Source organism: Hetaerina americana, unplaced genomic scaffold (assembly GCF_022747635.1).
Source record: "Hetaerina americana unplaced genomic scaffold, ioHetAmer1.1.p SCAF_4, whole genome shotgun sequence".
Lineage (NCBI taxonomy): Eukaryota > Metazoa > Arthropoda > Insecta > Odonata > Calopterygidae > Hetaerina > Hetaerina americana.
In genome coordinates, this window is record NW_027286985.1 from 36,660,967 (window position 1) to 36,682,925 (window position 21,959).

General features: G+C 37.2%; 1 protein-coding gene across 2 annotated transcripts; it reads left to right on the forward strand.

The window, feature by feature from the left end:
• The first annotated feature begins 1,610 nt into the window (after positions 1–1,610).
• On the forward strand, positions 1,611–21,516 carry Aplip1 (JNK-interacting protein Aplip1). Of its 2 annotated transcripts, none has more exons than XM_071589760.1 (9): positions 1,611–2,169; positions 4,561–5,198; positions 9,131–9,367; positions 10,404–10,598; positions 12,138–12,392; positions 13,081–13,172; positions 14,922–15,143; positions 16,791–16,969; positions 21,032–21,516. In XM_071589760.1, the coding sequence occupies exons 1-9, from the start codon at positions 2,009–2,011 to the stop codon at positions 21,102–21,104; spliced, it is 2,052 nt and encodes a 683-aa protein (XP_071445861.1). In that variant the 5' UTR covers positions 1,611–2,008; the 3' UTR covers positions 21,105–21,516. The 2 variants fall into 2 exon arrangements, with proteins under 2 accessions (XP_071445861.1, XP_071445860.1); XM_071589759.1 differs by lacking the exon at positions 1,611–2,169 and adding an exon at positions 2,405–2,717.
• Positions 21,517–21,959: the final 443 nt, after the last annotated feature.

The window sequence follows — 21,959 nt, forward strand, 5'->3', positions numbered from 1 at the left end:
GGAGGGAAGGGAAGGAGGCTTTGGCGAAGGGGAAATGAGAGTTGGTCGCGCATCGACACTAAGCGGACTTTCCGTATACCCCCCACCCAGAAGCCTAAACCCTTTGTAAACTCGTACCCACCCACTCCTTTCTCTCTCTCATTCTTCCTTTCTTTTCAAAAAGGACAAGTCGGCGGGAGACAAAAGGAAGTAAGGGAGGTGGAATGGGAGGAGGAAAAAATACACACATACACCCGACAAAAACGTATTATTCGTCTCCCCAGGGTTTTGGCGGTGACGTACGATGACGTCGTTAACTTTCTTCCGACTTGGTTCGGTTCTGAGAGAAACCCGGATTGAGATCGAAACAGTCGCCGAAGACCACCGTACGTACTACCCATTGAATCACGAGGAAAAAAGGAGGGGACAGCTAAATTCGTCGTTCGTCTTTTTGAAAGAGAGTTCCCTCGCCACTGTCAGACGTAACTGCGACGTCACCGACGATTCTCGTCAAATCGAGTGTGCACACGTACGCCTGCATCCGAGTGATGACCTCATGTCAAATTCTCTCACGCTTCATCTCACCCTCCCTCTCCCTCCCCCTTTCGTTGTACTCGCATCATGCGTAAGACAGGATGATGACACACATACCAGGGCGCAGGGGAGTGAAGTAAATGAGGGTTTCCTCTGCTGAAAAATTTTCCGCAAAAAAAAGGACGCACTGCAGGAAAACACCCACGCGAGGGAGAGGGGGAGGTGGCCAGTTGAAAAGGGGAAAAAATAAACCTGTGAAACCTACTAACGAGACAAAGGTAACGGTGTCACACAGAAAAAGCCATGCACGCGCATAGAAAAAAGTATTAGAAAAATTATGGCAATGCGAAACACAAGAAGTGTAAAAATAAATATTTTACAGAGGAAATGGGGGAGGAGAGGGGGTGGAGAAAGGAGAGGGGCACGTGAGGAGATAGGGAGGTGGTAGGGGGTTGGAGTGAGTGAGGACGAGAAATAAAGGGCACGCTCCGTATACGTATATAAGGGGATGGGAGGGATGGAGGGGGAAGGGTTGGCGGGAGAGAAGGGAAGGTACGAGGGGGTTGAGAGGGGGAACGAACCAAGCGGGGAGCGAATCAATAAGGCTCGCGGCAGGGGAAACCAGCGAGGGGATGGAGGAGGCGGGGGGAAGGGGGGGGGGAGAATGAGGGTGAGTGTGGGAATGGAAAAGGGGACCACTGCCTCTGCCACGTTGGGAAGAGTGGGGGCTGCAGCTAGGAATCGGGTCGGGGGGTGCGGAGGGTGGTGAGAGGTAGAGAGAGAGAGAAAGAGAGAGGGGAGGTGCTCGTAGTTGTGGCTCAAGGGGCGTTGTCGGAGGGAGCAGAGTCTCCTTATTCTCCTTCTTTCTTTCTCTCTCTCCTTCTCCTCTCTCTTTCCCCCCCTCTCACTCCCTTTTCCCCATCTCTTCAAGGAGGTGGAGAGAAAAAGGAGACTTCCCTCCCCTCTCTCCTTGTTCTCCTCCTCTTCCTTGAAGTGCCCTGGTGTGAGAGAAGGGCAAAAGGGGGATAGAGGCGAAGGAGGGAGGAAGGGTGTGGGGGGCGGGATGGGGTGGAGGTGAGGTGGGGGCGCGAAAACAGGGTGGCCACCCTCGCCGGCCGACGCTCGTGTGAAAGATAAGAACTGGCGAAGAACACCGAAAACGGATTTTGGAACGCGTGATCTCATAACCCCGTAGACCCCGGGGCGGTTTTGGTTCCGTTGCCGCAGACGGATTCGTAATAACGCGTCGCATCGAATTGGAAGAAGAGAGTCCCGGCTCGTGTGTTTCGGGGAGGACCCTCGCTCCAGTGCGTTCGTCGCCCCGCCGTCGCCGGGAGCGTTTGCCCCTGGGGCCGAAGGGTAATTTGTCTCCGCGTCCGTCCGTCGGTGAGCGCCGAGGCCGTCGCGGGGCCCTCCCTCTCTCCCGCCCGCGTCGCGAAATCTCCAGGACGTGGATGGTGCTCGGGTGGCAGGCCTGCCGCCGGGGGATGGGGAAATGAGGAGAGCGGTAGGGGGGCGACGTTCCCCTCCAAAACCCCCCGTCCTCCCTCTCTCCCCCGCCGCCGGTACCAACATGGCGGACACGGAGTTCGAGGAATTTCGGAGATTCTTCGACAGGCTGCCCCAGCACATCAAAGCACCGGCCCACAGCTACACGTAAGCGCACCGTGGCTCTGTCTCATCCTAGTGTTTAACATTCCACTCCCCTGTCCCGTCCCCCTCCCGAACCCTCTCTCCCTTTATTGTTGTTATTGTGTGTGTGTCTGTGAGGGAAAATAAGGGGAGATATCATCCCTGAACAAGGGCTTGGACGAGTGGTGGGTTTAGGGGTGGTGGTGGTGTTGGTGGGAATCCTAGGGTGGGGGGATTGGGGCGGGGGGGGGGAGCTAAGCAAGGGAACGTGCCGCCTTCCCTTTCCGTTCCCCCGTGTTGGGTTTCCCGTTTCGGGGCGGTGTGATGGCACCGGTGTGGGCGGCAGGGTCGGTGGGGTCCCCCTACGCCCCGAGGTACTGCATCCCTGCCGAGCACCAAGGCTGCGGCGGTGGCGGTAGGAGGGTTATGGCGAGCAACAGCGGGGGCCGCGACCCCCCGGGCGTCGGTGCCAACGAATACGTGCAGTGGAGGAACGTTACCTGGAACCAATTCGAGAGGAGAACGGAGCACGAAGTCGGGCTGGCCACTCTCGATAATGCAAATTCAAAACGGTACGGCAAAATTTTTTGGCATACATGCAAGAGTGTGTTTGTTACGTAGTGCGGGATTTATTTATCATTATTTTGCGGAGCTGAAGCTGGAGGGGTTTTTTGGGAAGGGGAAGAGGATTAATCCATTTCTTTTGTTTGAGCCGTCTTCCTATCTCCTTGAGTAACACCGTCATCACCTTTCTTACTATACCTTGGCCTCAATTCCATTACTTTTCTCTGATGACGCTCCTGGTGAGATGTCAGCCTCTACTGAAAAATCTCTACGGCAAATGAAATGTCCTCAGTAAATACATTGGTGTTTACGAGGGATATTTTTTAAACTCCGGCCAACTTACTACTCGAAACACTTCGAGTGAAAGTTTGGAGACAGGAGATATTTCTCCTTTCATATATCACGTTTATCTGTGCCATATCAATTCCCTACTCTGTGTGTGTTTTTACTCACTTTTTCTCTATTTTCTGTCTGTTTATCTTCCAATTTCTCTCTCTCTATTTATATTTGAAATGTATATTCGATGCATATCCCAGCATGACTTTAAAGCGCGCATCCTTCACACTCACTGCGACGTCAAACTTCTTTTCAATCGCATGGTTATGGGAAATGCTTCCGCTAACTTGTCCCTGCATTTTCTTGAGCATATTTTCTTTCACTTAAGTACAATCCTCTCAAGCGGTTACATTCCCACCCAGGCAAGCGACGAAGAACGATGAACGATTGGCTAACCGTGTTCCCCTTGACTACCCATTTCTTTACCCTCCTTTCTCGTCCAGCTGTTTCCCAACATTTTTGGGTGGAGAAGGGGTTGAAGAATCGAAAATCCACACCGGACCTTCTACAGCGGGCCCTCCGAGGACCTCTTCTTTGTGGAGGGGAAGAGGGGGGTTGAAAAGTGAAGGAAAAATATACGTGTTGCATGGGGCATGAAAGTGTACGGAATGGCACGATTGCTTCTCTCTCCACAAAGGTCGCGTCTCGTGGTGTTCCTGAAGAAATGAGGAGATAGCGTGACTGATCAATAGATCCTACGCTGCCTACCTACTTGACGTTTTCCCGATAGTTTCTTCGAAGGTTAAGACTACCGGATGAGGGCGGAGAAGAGAGAAAAAGAATTTCTCGCGCCAGCATGTACGCATTCCTCTCGTACGACTTGCCTCCGCGCCTGCATCCTGGTTGGCTGGGAGGAAAGTAATCATGTCGGCTACACGCAATCGCTGCAGTCCGATAATGGACGTAATATATAGGTAAATTATTGTTCAATCCCCTCAAGCAGAGTCGCGGGCGTAGGATTTGGAGGCGGTCATGACGTTCCGGAATTTGCATAACATTCAACGGACTCGACGCATTGCACAAGCACTGCGTACTGCCTTTACCCTAATCGTCATCGTAAAACTGGAATCATTCCGCTCACCATCTGTCATCCGCAAAACAGGATTTTTACAGAATTTTTAGTCGTAGAAACTAAGGATTAGAAATATAATACAAGCAAATACTCCCAGGGTAAGCTGTGATGGAACCCTGATTCCTAGACTTGATTCCATATGGGATTTAATCGCGTTTAACGAACGGAGAGTCCATTGACCGATTGATTTTTTTGGGCTGTGTGAAGACAATAGATAATTAAGGCAAACATTATTTTCTGCACCAATGTTATATATGAAATCCAAGAAAATTTGGCCGCTAAGCATACAAATAAAAAAAAAGCATGATCCACAAAAGTAATAAAACAAATTATTTGTGAATGTTTTACTACTTTTATGCATGCAACTACTGTGCGCTTGTTTTTTTCAAAATCTGCTTCCTTAATGTGCACTATAATTAATGACCAATCGTATCTTATTATAGGCTAGTGCATGATGTGTACATTGATGATGAGGAAGAAGGAGAAAGGGACAACCAAGCCATGGATTCCTCCTCCGTGGAATTTAAGACAATAAACGACAACAACAGCAACAATAACAATGGTCAGAATAACAATGGGCAGAACAACAATAATAATCACCAACACATCATTGAAAACTTGTGTAATATAGAGACATTCTCGATGGGAATGAAAGGTGAATTGAGGAAAGACATGAGCCAACACTCGGGTGCAATGTCTATTGACTCAGCAATCGGAAGCATGGATGAGGGGAAAATTGACATGCCCGTTAACTACCCCAGTTTGCACGGTGCTGGAAAGAGCATCGAGGACAGTGAGCCTGCGCTCGATACAGAGATGGGGTTGGCATCTGCAATTACCTCATCCTCGTCGTCTTCAAACTCGGCCACTTCCACCACCACGGTGATGCAGATGGACCAGGATGCACCAGGCACGAGGACACCAACCAACTCAACACAACCAATGCTCTGGAGGAATGACCCGGGGGGCTCAATGGTCGTGGCATCATCAGTGGAGGGGCCAAACCAAAGGCCACAAGGACCAGCAGGATCTGGGGAGAGGAGGAGGAGGAAACTCCCAGAGATACCAAAGACCAAAAAAGGTGAAGTCATTCACTCTTATGGTATTTCTTTCAGTTAAGTGGCCTTAAACTGTTAAAGAAGTAGGGAGACTCGGCGTATAATTTCTCATATGCATCTAATGTAGGAATATACATGTGTAAAGAGATTTTTGGAAAGAGTGAAAATGTATGTAAGGTTAAGTAATTACTGAGATGATGGAGTTTATTAATATGATCCCAGTCACCAATTTTAAAGGGTGGTCTAAGAAGTGAAGGTAGGTCACTTTCTGTACTAAGCTTTATGTCAAGTGAAACACATTCATAATAGAGAGACTCATTCCTTTCCCTGAGTTATCTGTGGTTTCTCAAAAAAGTTCTTGTATCTAATACATCATATGCTTGGGTTTACATGGCGTTCAGAGGCATCATCTGTATTTGAACCAGGGACTCCAGGTGACAGTTGATTGCTTGGTCCACTAATCCACACCATAAAGATAAGATCACATGGGTAATTCCATCAAAGGGACACTTTTCACCAACCAATAATTGGAGCATATAATGAAAAGTAATATGGATGCGGGATCAAAGATTCCAAGGATTGGTCTTCAATGATAATATCCTCAGGGCAACCCATACTACCACAACTAGTACAACCATGTCTGATTCATAATTAATAAGAATATGCCAATATAATTTCAGAGTTGGGATGTCACATTGACTTTTAATGAACTTCCCCCTAAATAAGTTAAAAATATTCATATGCCATTTTTCAGTCAGGGAAATTGTGCTCAGGTTAAAAATTTTGGACCTACTTACCACTTTTCATTAATGCAGAGATCCGCTGAACATATTGGCTGTTACACAAGTTATTTCTTTACAGCAGGGAGTGACAGATCTGGACAATATTTATTTTGTCCGGTTTGTTTACAGTTAATATAAAGTTCCTCTGGATATACATGTACACCTAAAATCAATAAAAGTGAGGTCATTATCTTGGAAATCCCTGTATTGGAGTAACATATCAATTAAAACCTTATGGTAATAAACTAAGGCTCTTGACTACACTAAATGTCATTCTAAAATTGTTTTATTTATTATAATGCTGAATAGAATTTAAGTCCACTATCATTCATTGATTTTTGAAAAACAGAAAATGGCTATGCATAAAGTGCCTTAAAGTGAGTAACAGAACCTCTAAGTATTTAAAATTTATATTTTGTTTTTAAGACTTAAAATCAAATCAAACAACACTCAAAACCAATTTAAGACTTAAACCTCATTTATATGTTAATAATTGTCTAATGAAAAGAACAACTCTCCCAATAATGCTTTTTTAAATATTAGCTCGATTACAAGACATTTTCATAATTAAAAGAAGCTGTGTTCATGTATGTGACACACAGTGTCAACCTGAGAACATATTTTCTATAAGAACGGGCTTTGGAGACTATCTAATATTGGGTGAAGTGAAGAGACTGGAATGCTAGGGGGTTCAAGGATCATTTTAAATATTTTATTCAGGGCATCATTGCTTAACAGCTGAAAAATAGCAGGAGTGTGGAGTCCTGTTATTCCTGGTAGATATCCATATAAATAAATAAAAACACTAAAACCATGACGTAGCATCAGGGATAGAATTCCAAATTCATAAGAATCTAGTTTATTAGCATTGAATACAGCTGTGAAGTACGTGGATTACAAAACAAGAAACCAACTCAAAAGGCTGCTTTTCCTTTGTAAACAAGTATAAAATATATTACTTCTTCTTAACAAATTTCTCTTTGATCAATTGATTAGTATGATTCATTATTTGTTGCTTTTCATTTACATTTATTCATTAGAATTACACTTGGAATGTTATATAACAAAACCAAACACATTACACTACCAAGCAATTTCTCTACACAGAGGAAGTATGGAAGATACTGTGAAATTAATCTCAAAAGGAAAAAGTCAAGGGGGGAAGTAAAAGAGTAATCTAAATATGCAGTGCCAGAACATTTCTCCTCTCCTACACAATTACATCAATGCTCTGATTAGTTTACTGGTTGATTTTCTAAATTCTTAGCTGACCAGATACTCTTGTAATTGGTTTACATAATTATGAGAACATCAGTTTATTAGGAGTCCAAGAAAGTAACATCTTACTTCACCAGGAAAGATTGAAATCATCTACAGGCTATATTTGGTTTGGAGACCATTTATTGCCGGCCACTGTTTCATGTCATCATTCGTAATGAAAGTGATGAGCAGGCTTCAAATGGTTTTCTGTGTGTCTTCCTTTTGTCAAAGAATACACTTTGAAAAACCACTTAATATTGCAAAAAAGGATCTTGTGGCAAATTTAAGCTCAAACTTATATGCATGACAAATGTATTATCCAGAAGAATAGTATTATGAAATATTTCTACTAGGGTTTTACTAGAATAATTAGAGAGTTTCAATGAGTTATTAAATTGAAGGATTAAACATTCTTGCAGAAAATTATATATTCAGCAGACAGTTCATTAATTATCTGACTTCAAGATAATACTAACATTACTAGATCTGGTGCTTTCCCGGCGTATTTGCTTGATGAAGTTTTCTCAGGTCTTCCACCGGGTCAAGGGTTCCATGGAACCCTTGACCTGGTGGAAGACCTGAGAAAACTTCATCAAACTAACATTACTATTTCCACTTTATATTGTGAGGGAATGAAAGATTTACAAATGGGGGAATCACTCAGCACCAAATGGGAAGGGAAACTATATAATAATGTAAGTGTTGAACCATGTTATGAAATTATATAGTTCATTGCCCATGCATCATTTTTTTGAGTACCTTCTATGGATTGTGCTATTTAAGGGCTTTGTTGATATTCGTGTACAGCTTTGACTATGACTCTTACTGTAAATAAGCTCAACCACTAAGCCCATTCCATCCAATAAAGTTGACCGATAAATGTTTATGATTTATGAAATTGATATTTTCAATAAAAATATAATTTCAAAATTACATGTTCTTAAGCTAAGGGAGAAAGAAGAGGAAGTAACCGCAACTATGTACAAGTCACACTTGGAAGTAATTAACCCAAAATTAGTATATTTAATATCCAAAAACGGTGTGTTTTCTATGAGTTAGAAGGTAACAAGTAAATAAGTACTCTGAATTAAATCTTGGATGCCTAATTTTTTGTTCTACATAAATAGGTCATCTTGGAATTTCACACCATCAGTTTTTTACCTAATCCAAAATATTACAGATTGGTATTTACCCATGTTATTCCAGATGGAATTTTATCCTGTGTGACTCATTGTTTGCAGATGGATGAACCACACCATACCAGTCTTTCAATATTTGCTAGTATTAATAAAATACATCAAATTGTCTGATTTGCAGCAATAAGGGAGTTCCAAAACCAAACACACCCTGTTTCACAACCCATTTAGTGGTAGCCAGCCAACTTCCTGATCCAACCTTAATCTTTTTCAATCTTTATACCACCATATTATCTAACAATGTGATACTTTGATATAAATGTTCTGTGTATTGTTCACCCAGACCATGAAAAGATGGTTTATTTTATTTGAAACTATTATAACATGATTCAATTTAACCTGACTGTTATGTCACAAGAAATTGGTAATTCATCCAATAACATTTTAAAATTGGAATTATTATTTTCAGATATCTTTATGTATTATGTATGTAGCTGCATAATTACATCATAACAGTAAATGGACTTACTTTAATGGTTCAAAACTTCACTCCACTCAGAACTTAAGCTTGCCAATCAGATCCAGCTTCTTGATTACATTTCCCTTGAAAGCATTGAAATATGGCAAGCATAACTTCAAAATTATGAAAGTCAGGTGGATTCTGTAAATATCTGGGGAAAATGAGGCTTGGTCAATGAGTACATTACACCAGCATTAACTTATTTTTCATTTCTACAACCTACATGCTCAACATTCCTCAATGGGTCTCACTCACAGCTTGGAGTAGAGGATGCAATGGAGGAGGGCTGTCATTGGCTGAAGAACTAGGGGAGGCACTAGGAGGAGCAGTTGGTGGGATGGCATATTCCAGCTCATTCAAAAACATCACAGGGGTTACTACGTCACAGCACTCTGGCCACTATGACATGGTGATGATGACTGGTTACCACACACAAGGGTCTTTACAAGGACCGGCTTACTTCAAAAGCGGCTCTTCCAGCATGTATTTAAGGGGTGAGTATCAATTACAAGATCTTACAGGGCCTTATATAATTAACTACAACCACTGCCATAAGGGGGATTTGAAAGTGTGATTTGCATAATAGCCTTCAATGACTGCGTACTTTCCAGATTTCATAACTATTATGGACATTCAAATATGGAGGTATTATGGCATGTTCTTTTTGGACTGTATGACTTATTTCACAATGAGTCAAAACCCTATCTATTAAAAATATAAAGCATGTTTATTTTATTATTGAGTAAGCCTTTGTAATAATGATCAAAAGCCTACTTTGTATCATTTTTAATTTTGCTAAGACTAGAAAAAGAAGTGATTCCTTTATACAACTGTACTGATTACAATAATGGAAAGCTTTTGATGTTTAATCATAAACAGAACTTGGAAAGAAATCATGCTCAGCTACTGAAAAGAGGGCCTGGGATTAAATCTTGACGATGCCTTTGGGCACCTTCAGTTACGCCCAAGCAGTGTGATTTATTTGGGTATGAGATCTTCCTCGGAAACCAAAGGTGGCAAGGAAAATATCTACCCTGATGCGTGAATTTCACAAGCCATTGGGCTTAATTATAAATGAGCTATGTCCTCACCTAGCAATCCAACAATTAGGGCAATTGCTGTGGTTACATATGCATAAATAAAAATACAATCTTAAGATAAAAATAAAATTTAGATAATTATCTCAGTTTTGTACTATCATAAGGAATGAAAACAACATAAATATATAGCAGAGTGACAAAAACCTCAAGAAGTGGACAATTGTTACAATGAAAGAAGGCACAATGGTAACAGTAAAAGATTTCTTAACTGCTTATAAAGTAATTGTAGGAACATCAAAGGAAAGACTAAAAAAAAAACAAAGAAATAATATGAGAGAAGTTTTTCAAAAAGCTGTTTCATTGAAAATATATAATGTTTCAAACGGGCATTTTAGCAATGTTATTTTTTTAATTTTAATGCATTGAATATCAAAATAAATAAGTGTAAGTATCAATGTGTGTATGTAATCACTTCAATTGTTATCTCAAGATGAAGATAGCTCACCAGAGTCTGAACTTTCACGGAGTTGCTTTGCAATGGGAGAGGACTCAGGAAATTCAACAGCACATTCTCCAGATGGCCCCAGATCAAACTCACCACCAGGACTGGTATTCCAGACACAATTTTTGAGTTGCCCAGGCGATGGAATCATTTCCCCAAGAGCAAGAGCTGGAATAGACAGCAGTAAGTACATTTTTTGGAGAGTTAAAAGAGAAAGTTTTCTGACAGTTTTAAATTTAATGATAACCATGAAACATTTGTATTTAGTACTTCTGCCCAAGAGTCAAGAATAAATATTTTTATTTAACCTCAATCAGCAGTAAGCTTCACTTAATTATACAAGTATTTTATATTTTACAGCCACAGGTGGAGAAATTGGATACCGAACAGCAATACATTTTTACTTACCTATGTATATGATTTACAAATAAACTTATTTTATCTTAAGTCCAAAGATAGTTAGAAGGGGGTAAGTGGAGTAAGCACAATCCCAGTCTGCTATACACTAATTCTAAAAATGGAATCATAATTAACAGTGAAATATATAAATGGTAAGCTAACATGCCTTATTTTCATATTTTTTATTTGTGTGTATCAATGATGCCAACTCTTTCTTCCAAAATATTAATTATCCATAAGGTGCTTACATGAGGGAAATGGGAAAGAAGAGGAAAGAGGAAAAAGGGGCAAGCATAAAAGACATACACTGTAATGTAATAAGTAAATGAATATGGCAATTCATAATACTTCTGATATTCTTCAAATTTTATGTGACTACAGTGGATATTATATTTGCAAATGATATAAACATAAGTTACATTTGGCCACATAACCTTTTCTTCCTCATTGGCATATGAAATTTATTTGCACTGAGACCTATTAAATCATTATGCACACTATGACTCTTGATCTCACACACTCATGATCTGATGGTCTGAGAATTTCGTGTGGACAAAATCTTGGGTTATTGGAGATTCCCTTTGTTATATATTTAGCACTTATGGAAGAAAAATATCTAACAATAACAAACAAGCATTTGAAGTTTGATTCATCTTAGAGGCTGAGAGTAAAGGAATCAATATTCTCATTCCTAAGGACTCAATCTATCACACATTATATGCGTTGGGACTGGGGATCTTCAAGTAGAAAGAAGCAACAGAACAGGTTTAAGGATAGCTTGAAACTATGTCCTAATAACTCTGCAATATTGGTTCATCAAATCTGCAGGAATATTACATCCTCTTCCTGTATAAACTTGTAGAGAAATGAATTTGAGAATAACTTTTGGAAGCTCACCTTTTTTTGTAGACATTTGCATTATTTTGGGTAGGCTGAGCCTTATGTTAGCCTTAATGGACACTTCAACTCTGCTATACTATGGAAAATTTTAAGAGCTACAAGATTAAGCATAATGATCCCCTGTACATGTGCAACACCAGACAGTATCTCTCTTTTCAGATCTTCAAATTTACACACCCACCTGCTAATAAGTCTAAATACACTGGCCTTCCAAACTTCATACAATTGACTATCCTATACTTTGGTACAACACTGGGTGATTCTCACTCAAGACTGTCATAAGAACAATAATCAAAACCATAATCCAATGTTCACCACATTTTGGCCGGTTATAAATTCTATGAACTATGTCTAAATAAATGACTCTTGTATTGGCTTTCATTTCACCCACCAATTTCACTCCAACTTTCTTCATTTTTTCAGTTTCTCCTCCAATATCTCCAACATCATCTTGCTTGTCGGTAGGAAGCACAGATGCTGTATTAAGTCTTGGAGTTAATAGCGACAGCCAAAGACTTCTCTCAGGAGGAGGGGTCGTGCCACAGTCACGTCTTAAATTACTTGAAGCAACTCACAGAGGACTGCACAAATTTCTTCCCAGGCATCATGATGAAATAGAAGTTGAAATTGGAGATCCAATATATGTGCAGAAAGAAGCAGATGACCTATGGTGTGAAGGTGCGGGAATGATTGATCTCCTATAAAATTGACTAAATCTACTCAAAATGAAGTAGGAGTTGCACAATATGATATAAATTAGACTGACAAAAATTTCATGTTATTTACACTTCAGGCAACTTCCTGAAACTTGTGTTTTGGTGGACTGTGGAATAGACTGCTCACACTCTTTTATGTATTTTTTTCTTTATCTTCTATTTCATTTCATTATTACAATTGGGTGCATAAGGGAGTTCAGTTATTCCGCTTCTTAAAAGTGATGAATACTGCATGCATTCATTAGCATTTGTCATGAAAAAATAGCACTAGTCGTTAAAAAACTGGAGAATTGGTTCCCTTATAGGCCTACACCAAAATTATTTCATTACAGATTCATTTACTTAATGTGAAACTAAAATGGGATCTGGGAGAAACAGGATTGAAAAACAATTTTAAAATTTAGCCACTAAATATCTAATGATTAATAGAGTAATGATGCTGAAAGAAAGGATTTAATCAGTGATATAGGCAAATCTATTATGACACTGAGAGACTTCAAAGAATTCAACTAGGAAATGAGATGTCATTCATTACAACTGGCATATGTAACATGATTTCATAAAGTGTATGCTTCATCTGATTCAGATGCTAAAACAGAATTCACCTATATTTCTAAGAACATGCTGTATATTTGTTTTATATTTGTTAGGTATTAACCTGAGGACTGGAAGGAGAGGTATATTCCCCTCAGCTCATGTGGTGGATATGGAGTATGCAGACTTCGATCCAACAGCTCCAAAGGTAATTCATATATGCATTATCTCTACCATAAGCCTTTTAGTACATACCATTCTTTAAGTACAAATAAGTATAAATAAGTGGTGATATTTAAATATATTCCATGGAATGAAAAACAGAAAATAATTTTTAGAAATATCTCTTGACATAAACAAGGGTTTGCTACCTATAAATGTTTAAACATTACTTGAGTATGCAGCATCCATTTCTGGAAATGCAAGCATGGCATTAATGTGATTTAAGAAATAACTGATACCCACACTCTGATCTAACGCTGGATAAACTGACAAATAGACACCACTCACACATACACACATTTCCCATGCACCACAATGATTAATGTCAAATGCATTTTCTTTCAAAATTACCAATTGGTTACATGATTATATTGAGACTATTTACTATCAGATGTTAGTTATCAAATTTAGTTCCATTATTCAAATATGTACCTATTTTTTTAAATAAGCTCAAAGTTAAGCCAGCATTGTCAATAGCAAGCTAATGAACTACTAGAGATTGCAAAGGACAGCTTGAGGGTTACATCCTATTTCCAAATAAAGAGACATAGAAGGCAAGACAATAGAATCTTCCAATAACTATATAGGTGGTTTCACTTTCAAAGGCATTTACTTATGGATTGGAAGAGTACGGCAGAATTTGCCTAAGATTCCATTAGATCATATGCTCTTCTTTCTGCATTCAAAAACCAATTAACTGGTCCTCACAATTGTTTTCTCCTCATGAGTTAGGAGTTTTACCCAGGAATTTCATCCTGTCACCTTTTATCTAAGTCACCTAAAATAATGTTAACTCTAATGGTGTTTATTATCATTTTGTTGGAAATGCCATCTACTGATAATATTGATAATTTAAAGTCCTAATGTCACTTTTCATGCAAAATATGAACAGTTGCTGAAAATACAGAAGGTAGAGGCAAAGTTGCCCCAAGGTACACAAGAAGGGCACAAAAGCGTTGCATTGACAAGTATTGAAAGGAGCAAAATTGCTGTATGAGGAGTAAAATTAAGTATTTTTACCCCAAAATAACAGAAAGCCTCATTATACAAGGGAATTGAAGTGGAAAATTGACATTTATATTATCTTAGTTTTTTGTGAAGGTATGTATTTAATTTCACTGTCTGTCATTTAAAACTAAAAAACTTCAACTATTTTTGATGTAGTTACAGTTTATCAATAATTATTTAGACTGGCAGTATGTTTTTTCTCAGTATTATCAGAGCAGTTAATCATTTCAATGTATAATAAATCAAACAAGGCAGTTACTATACGTATAACTTGCTAAATGTATTCACAAAATAGAACTTGGTTAAAAGTAGAGAATGGATAGTTTAAGACTACCATAGACTTTTTATTTAAAAAATAACACAATACTACAGTTAGTTAAATAATAAAACCACTTAAAAATAACATTTAGAATAATACTTATAATGTTTAGCTCTTATTGCCATGCATTGATTTAGACAGTACCCTTCATTTAATTTAATGTTATATGAAAATAAGTGCATATAAAAGTAGTTTTAATAAACATGTTACCTCCCAAAACACTCTGAGCATTATGATTAGATGAATTAAATTAAGGGCCATAAATTACCCCATTCTATTTTCATTTATATTTCATTTTATGTGTAAAGTTTTGTATTTTTATTGAGCTGTTCCTTCTACATTACAACTTAATGTGACTTGTCTCTCTCACCAGAATAATAATGGACAAATCTCTTACACAAATTACAGATTCGTCGAGAGAGGTATCTACTGGGATATCTTGGAAGCGTGGAAGCACTGGCTCATAAGGGCAATCGGGTTTTACGGCAGGCAGTGAATAAAATAGTTAGTAGTGGCTTAAATAAGAAGGGTGAGCAGACTGGGGAAGCAGCTTACCAACGGAGACCACATTCTTGTATACTTGAGGTCTCCGACCAAGGCATTCGCATGGTGGACAAGAGTAAACCAAGAGTATGTATCCATCTCACAAGGCACCATAAAAGTCATTCCATCTAAGCAAACCAGTTTTGGAGTTACTTGAAAAGTAAAATATTGACTTTTGGGAAATATGAAATTACATTGAATTTGATTTTTCACACATGTTCAAGCCACCCTGGTTGACACTTATGCTGTGTTCCTGCAGGCTTTTCATTTGAGAAGTATATTTAAATTACATTAATTAGGTACAGTTTTAGATCCCATAAGAAAGGTTATGATTAAACAGAGTTTTAGAGATTTTCAATAGAACTAAGACTATTTGTGTTCCCTTGAATGAACCCTTTTCTATCTACACTCCCTCACACTATCCGATTAATTTTTTTCATGAAATTTAAGTGGTTTATTTTACTTAATTAATAAAAATATGCTCCGCAGAATTGACTACATATTTTATGTAAGTTTGAGAGCAAAACCATTCCATAAACAATTTTTCAAAAATTTTATCAGAGCTACAGTAAGTAACGATAAATTTGGTTCAGTAAATGAGTGTATAGAGCATTGCTATGGCATATGAAGTTCATACAACAAGGTGGGAGAGTCAGATCCTTTCCCTGGTTTATCTAAGGGTTCTGCAGAAGATATGGTCAAAAAAAATACATAGCTAGGTTGAAACTGTATGATCATCGTGATGTTGTAAAAGTGACAGAGTCCAGAGGCATTCACCCTGATTTTAGCTCTGAGCTCTTTGGTCGGTAAGCTGAATGCTCTACTCACTAGACTATCCTAACATTATAAATGAACACAGATTCAGCCTCAGCTAATACTGACATTTCCTAAGTTTATACCATCACCCAAAGCTGTGACTCATCAAATTATGTCAAAGTGGGGTTCTGAGTGATTGTCTGTATTGAATGATATGAATAAGCTGTTTTATTACAAAAAGCATTTAAAAGTTTCCAATTTGAGTAAGCATTATGAGAGAGAATATCTCTGAGTAAAGTCAAGCCTCTACATAAGTTACATATGAAACTTTAAAATTGGTGATGATGAAGTGAAGGGGGAAGATATGAGGATGGAGACCACTTATTCTTATGATATTCCCTCATTTACTCTTTTAACTTATAGAATATTTCATTGGAACTACATAGTTTAGCAACTACTATCGTTACTCTAAGGAGATAAAACTACATTAATTAATTCATAGGTCAGTTTGATTTGTGAGGACAGAAACTCACCTTGTACCCACTAAGCCATACTATGGTGTATGAAATACAAAAATCAGGGGATGCTGGTTATCTCCTTTCCATTTGCTGCTTTTAATTTCCAAGGAAGTTCTGGTAACTGATTAATCATAGATCCATGGAAAACCTGAGTGTGTCCAGAGTCACCCAGGTTTTAAACTTGGGTCTTGTAGTAAGTAGCAGAACATCCTACCCATTAGGTAATGATTTTCTTTTGAAATATGTCAATAGAAATTGTATTATAGCATGATAACATAAGAGTTAGCAGTTTAATTTACCCACTCATTGGATCAATAACATTGCATAAATTTTCATCACTTGAAAACTATTCCAGGGAATATCCAATCACCCAACTCATAAATCTACCTTTGAAGTTCCTTTAATGAAATTTATCAATATTTTTTTAACATTGAAACTGGAAATATCCTATTTATTTCAGCCTCACCAAGTGCCATGCCATGACTACTTCTACTCACTGAAACATGTCTCATACTGTGGTTTCCTGCCCTCTGACCCTCGGTATCTGGGATTCATCACCAAGCATCCACGACTCTACCGCTTTGCCTGTCACGTCTTCCTAGCAGATCAGTCCACAAGGCCTGTTGCTGAAGCAGTGGGGTAAGAGAAGTACAGTCATAAAATTTAAATAATAGGAAAAATAAGACAAATAATTAACCAAAGTGTGTCGATCATTGAAGCAAATATGCCACTTTTTGAAATAGGAATTATAATAATATGTCTTAATTGTCCTGTTTGATCAAGTGGCATAGAGCATGGTCAAGGTAAACAAAAGTATACAAGTACAAAGCAATTGTGCCACTTTCATTTTGTCACAAGTTCACATCACTCAGAAAATCATTTACTCTAAAATAGCATTTCTTTAGCAACAGTAGTTTAAGTTCATTTTTGATATAATTAACAATAGATTCATATATAACATTTACTGGTATTTTATTATAGATTAGAGAGGCAAAGTAATGTGTATCATTTCTTGTTGCATGGCTAACTGTTGATTTCTTAGGTGTACAATCTCTCTACCATGAGTCAAGATCCCCATGCACAGAATAATTTGGCTGAAGTAAGAATGAATTATTTTCACAAATAGAGCCCACTGAAAGATATAAATGTCTGGTTAACTATTTTAAATTCCTGTAATAGTGGCCTTCCTGAAGCTCTAATTGGTAAATTTGTCATTGCCTGAGTTGATGATGTTTGCATGGAGAAAGCTGATTCCATAGGTCAAGTAGGATTGAATCTTATTGTTCATCATATACCATTTTCAAGATCTCTAGAGCAATTGCAGGGGCAAGACTTCAGCTCATATAAATTCCAATAGCTATTTTTTTTTAACATTAGGTTGATATGTATGGGGATCCCAATCTCAATTCTCATTTACAGATAATCCAAAGTAGCTTACAGTACAACATATATTGTTGAACTGACAGATGAGAGCAAGTTTCAAGTAAAGGGCTTAAATCAGGTTGGCTGATTTCATTGTGAAAATATAGTAAATGAGTTCTTCTTTTGCTTAGCAATAATTCATTATAGCTCATCATTACAATATTTACCCACAATGTGCCTTGCAATATTAGTGCTCCCAAAAAATGAATCCCAACATTCATTGTTGAAGTACCATTGATTACAATAAAACTTTCCCATGAAACAAAAACACAAAATGATTGAATAATCAATGGGTAATATGATCATAATAATTAAACTTTGGTTGACCCATTAAAAAGAGAACAATTAAATATCCTCCATAAGCATCATTGGCAAAGGCACATGATTTCAACCCGAGTGAAAATGAAACAAATTAGAAGGTAATAATAAATGAAAAAATCATACTGAACATCCAATGGCAAAATTAATGCTGCAGGTAATACAAAAATTAACCAGCTTCAGAAAAAAATATAAATTACTTGCAAACTGGGAGTTCTAGACCTCCAAAAACGAAAATAAATATGTACTTTCTATTTCCTCCCTCATCCCCATAGTCACATTTTAACCACATGATCAGTCTGATTATATAATCAATCAAAACTTAGGTCACAATCGAAATGTCCAAATTGTAGAAAAATGCATTTTTTAGTTTCTCATCATAACATTGAAAATTCAAACAATGAAAGCACCACTACCAATAGCAGCAAACCTAAAATAACATTGTTCCAACCATTTGAATTATCCACTAGTCATATTTTGATTCCAAGCCTTGAGGAGGAAGCTGCTCATTAAAAATTGACTTGCTACATTGGATCTCAAAAATATATCCAACTCACTTACATGATAAGAAACAAGAAAGCATCATTTGCCAAAGGCTTTCCTAATGTTCTGTAATATTTACTAATAAAATGCTGGGAGGTCCTGGACTTATTGAAAGGCCGTTAGCATTATGGGTTTATGCATTCAAATATCCTTGTTGATTAAAAGTTTCAATGTAGGGAAAAAATAATGAATATTTGATCACCTTTCTTGAAAAATGGAAAAAGCTTGGTTTTTTATGCCAAAAGTGCTTAACCCAAAGTATGAGGACTTACCATTGCTTGAGTTATCAACCAATTGTGCAAAGAAGCTATAAGAAAGCTCCCTTATGAGATAAATTGTCCATGACTAATTTCTAGAAGTTATTCATGCAGCACTTGTTTTTTTTCAAGAGTAACTTGTAGATATTTGCATAGTAATGAATAGTTTATTTCATTGGGGAGCTTTCTTACAGCTCATTTGTACGATTGGTTGATAACTCAAACAGTAGCACATAATCAAATAATGGCTAATAACTGAGGCAATCAATAATAATATATTTTATTCATCCAAGACACAAAGCACTGTGTTGAAATGTAATGAAATAATTGACTTTGTAATTCCACACACTTTATTTAAAAAACACACGACCCAGGTTTCGACGTTGAACGTCATCATCAGGCTGATCATGACGTTCAACGTCGAAACCTGGGTCGTGTGTTTTTTAAATAAAGTGTGTGGAATTACAAAGTCAATTATTTCATTACATTTCAATATGTTATGCAAATTCCACAAAGTTACGCCTGAGACAACAAATTTTACAAAGCACTGTATTAATACTGGCAAGTGTATAGGACATGTCAAGCACAAAGTTGACAAAAACAGATAATATTATAAATTTGGCCTCAAGTATTCTTTGACGCTATAAAAACACAAAATTAATTGTCCACGGGGTATTTCCAGACTTTTTTCTTAAAGACAGGTACACGCTCTTCTGTTTTAATACTTACTGGATGGTTATTACATAATTGAACACACATAGACTTTGGACTGTTTGAAGCCAAGGATAAATTGGTTGACTTTACATGTAAGTTGTTGCATTGTCTACAAGGGTATGCTATTGTTCATTTCAAAATCAGCACCATACTGTTTCACCAGTAATACAATAGTATGTATTACTATTATGGATTCAACCACTCTGATGACTATGATCATACTGCATGATTCCCAACACTTGTATATGAAGGCAAACATAACATCACCTTTCATGCACCAAATTCGACAACCCCACAAAATTAAGTTCCAAGAACTGTTAAAGATGCTGTATCTGGTACGTTAATCGAGCCATCCACAGTTTTCCACCGAAATATATGAATTTCACAGAGTAAAAATCATTCAACTAGACCAGGATGCAAATCCACAGAGAAAAATCAGTGTAAGAGGAAGTTTTGCAGTTTAACTAGCTAATTCCGTCAGCTGGATATTTAAGACTCAGGGTTCAAAATCATGGTCAAGGTAAATAATTTTGATATGTCAAATTCCTGCATTTTGAGTTAAAAAATTAAGGTCAGAAAAATGCCCAACCCACCAGAATAACAATAAAAAGGTAGTAAATATATATTTATAACTACCCTAAGTAGTTACTTCATGATATATTCAAGAGGTTTTAATTTGGGATTAATTACTATTATTCTCTGTATTTGAAATGAACAATAAGTATTCGATATTAGAATTTTTTATTTTTATAACTCTTTCTCATTAGTCCACATGTTACCATTCACAAATGGATAATTATTATGTTTATGACCTTAATTGAAATGAATGGGTCAATTTCAAAGTAATTAGCCTAAAAATTTACTAGCCTACTAATTAGAGCAGGGATGGCTTATTTTATTTCAGATTTATTTTATAGTTTTGATAGCCATTATCTGAAATTCTATGGGCAAATAATGAATTCACGGGCATATTTAAATAATATATGTTGACAAGTTGATATATATTGTAATGTTTAAATTTGCATTGACAACCAGTGTATATACTGATAAAATTTCAAGTTACAATTATTTATACTTTTTATAATGACTTCCTTCTGGAAAATTTCAAATTCCCTTGAAGAATAATTTAAGTCAAGAGATTTTAATTAGGTGACGATGAAATATAGCACCTATGGAACTCTCAGCTGCTTAACTGAAACTGAGTGATTGTAATCAAATGAAGGATTAAACTGAATCCACATAAGGTATATGTAAATGGACATCATTTGAACCAGGTTAAGAATCCATCCTATTTAATTTAGTGGTCTTAATCACATATTTGAGCATCATTAAAATGAACTTTCTGACCACTATGGAAAAAAATTAATTGTGTTGCATTAGACTTAAAAACAGTCCACATTAAATTACAAATACTAATGAATTTTTTTAACTGTTCCTTACTTTCCAGGAGGGCATTCCAGAGGTTTTATCAGAAATTCATTGAGACTGCATATCCTATTGAAGATATTTACTTGGAATGAATGTAAAAATTTCACAGCTCTTCTTCCTTCAAGTTCTTCAAACCCCTACTTACATTCTTGATCTATAATACTACAATTCATCACTAATAACATTACAGTCATCATATTTCATATGTGGTAACGAGTCAATGGTGCTGATAAAAGAAGTCAATTTGGATCTGGCAACAGTCTCCAAAACTGTCTCACAGGATCCAAGTATGTTTGTTAATCTTCTGTCTACGAAAATGGATAACACATCATGAGAAATTTGAAATGACAAGAAATCATCAAAAAGCACTCAAGAAATTCCTGCTTCAATAATTCTTGTTATTTGTAGTAATGATCTTCTGTAGGCATGTAAATGCTACAGACAAAGCATGGTACTACAAAATTAACTATTATACTCAATAAAATATCATATCCTCTCAGCTTATGGATGTCTATGGAATTTCATTTTGACATATATGTTCAATTACTATAAAAAGTTCATTTGTTCAAATAAATATAACAGATTATACATTAAGAATACGGTGAACTTAAAATTCATGCTGAATGACGTGAAATCACAATACTGGATATTCATTAGAGCAAAACTTACTTCATTGTCATATTTCAATATTTGGTAGTTACAATTAAAAATTTACTAATTTTGAATTAAATTTATGAAACTCATTGATAAGTATGCAAATTTAAAGAGCATGAGAATAAAACATGCATCCATGTAGTTGATTCCTTGCAACTGCTGCAATTAACATCTGATTATTTGATAAGAATTTATTTTTTAATATAATCAATATTAACAGTTAAAATTTGGCATGATAAATTAACCTCGGGTATTTTTATATAAAATGCGAGAAAACTTGAGCTAATTCAGAT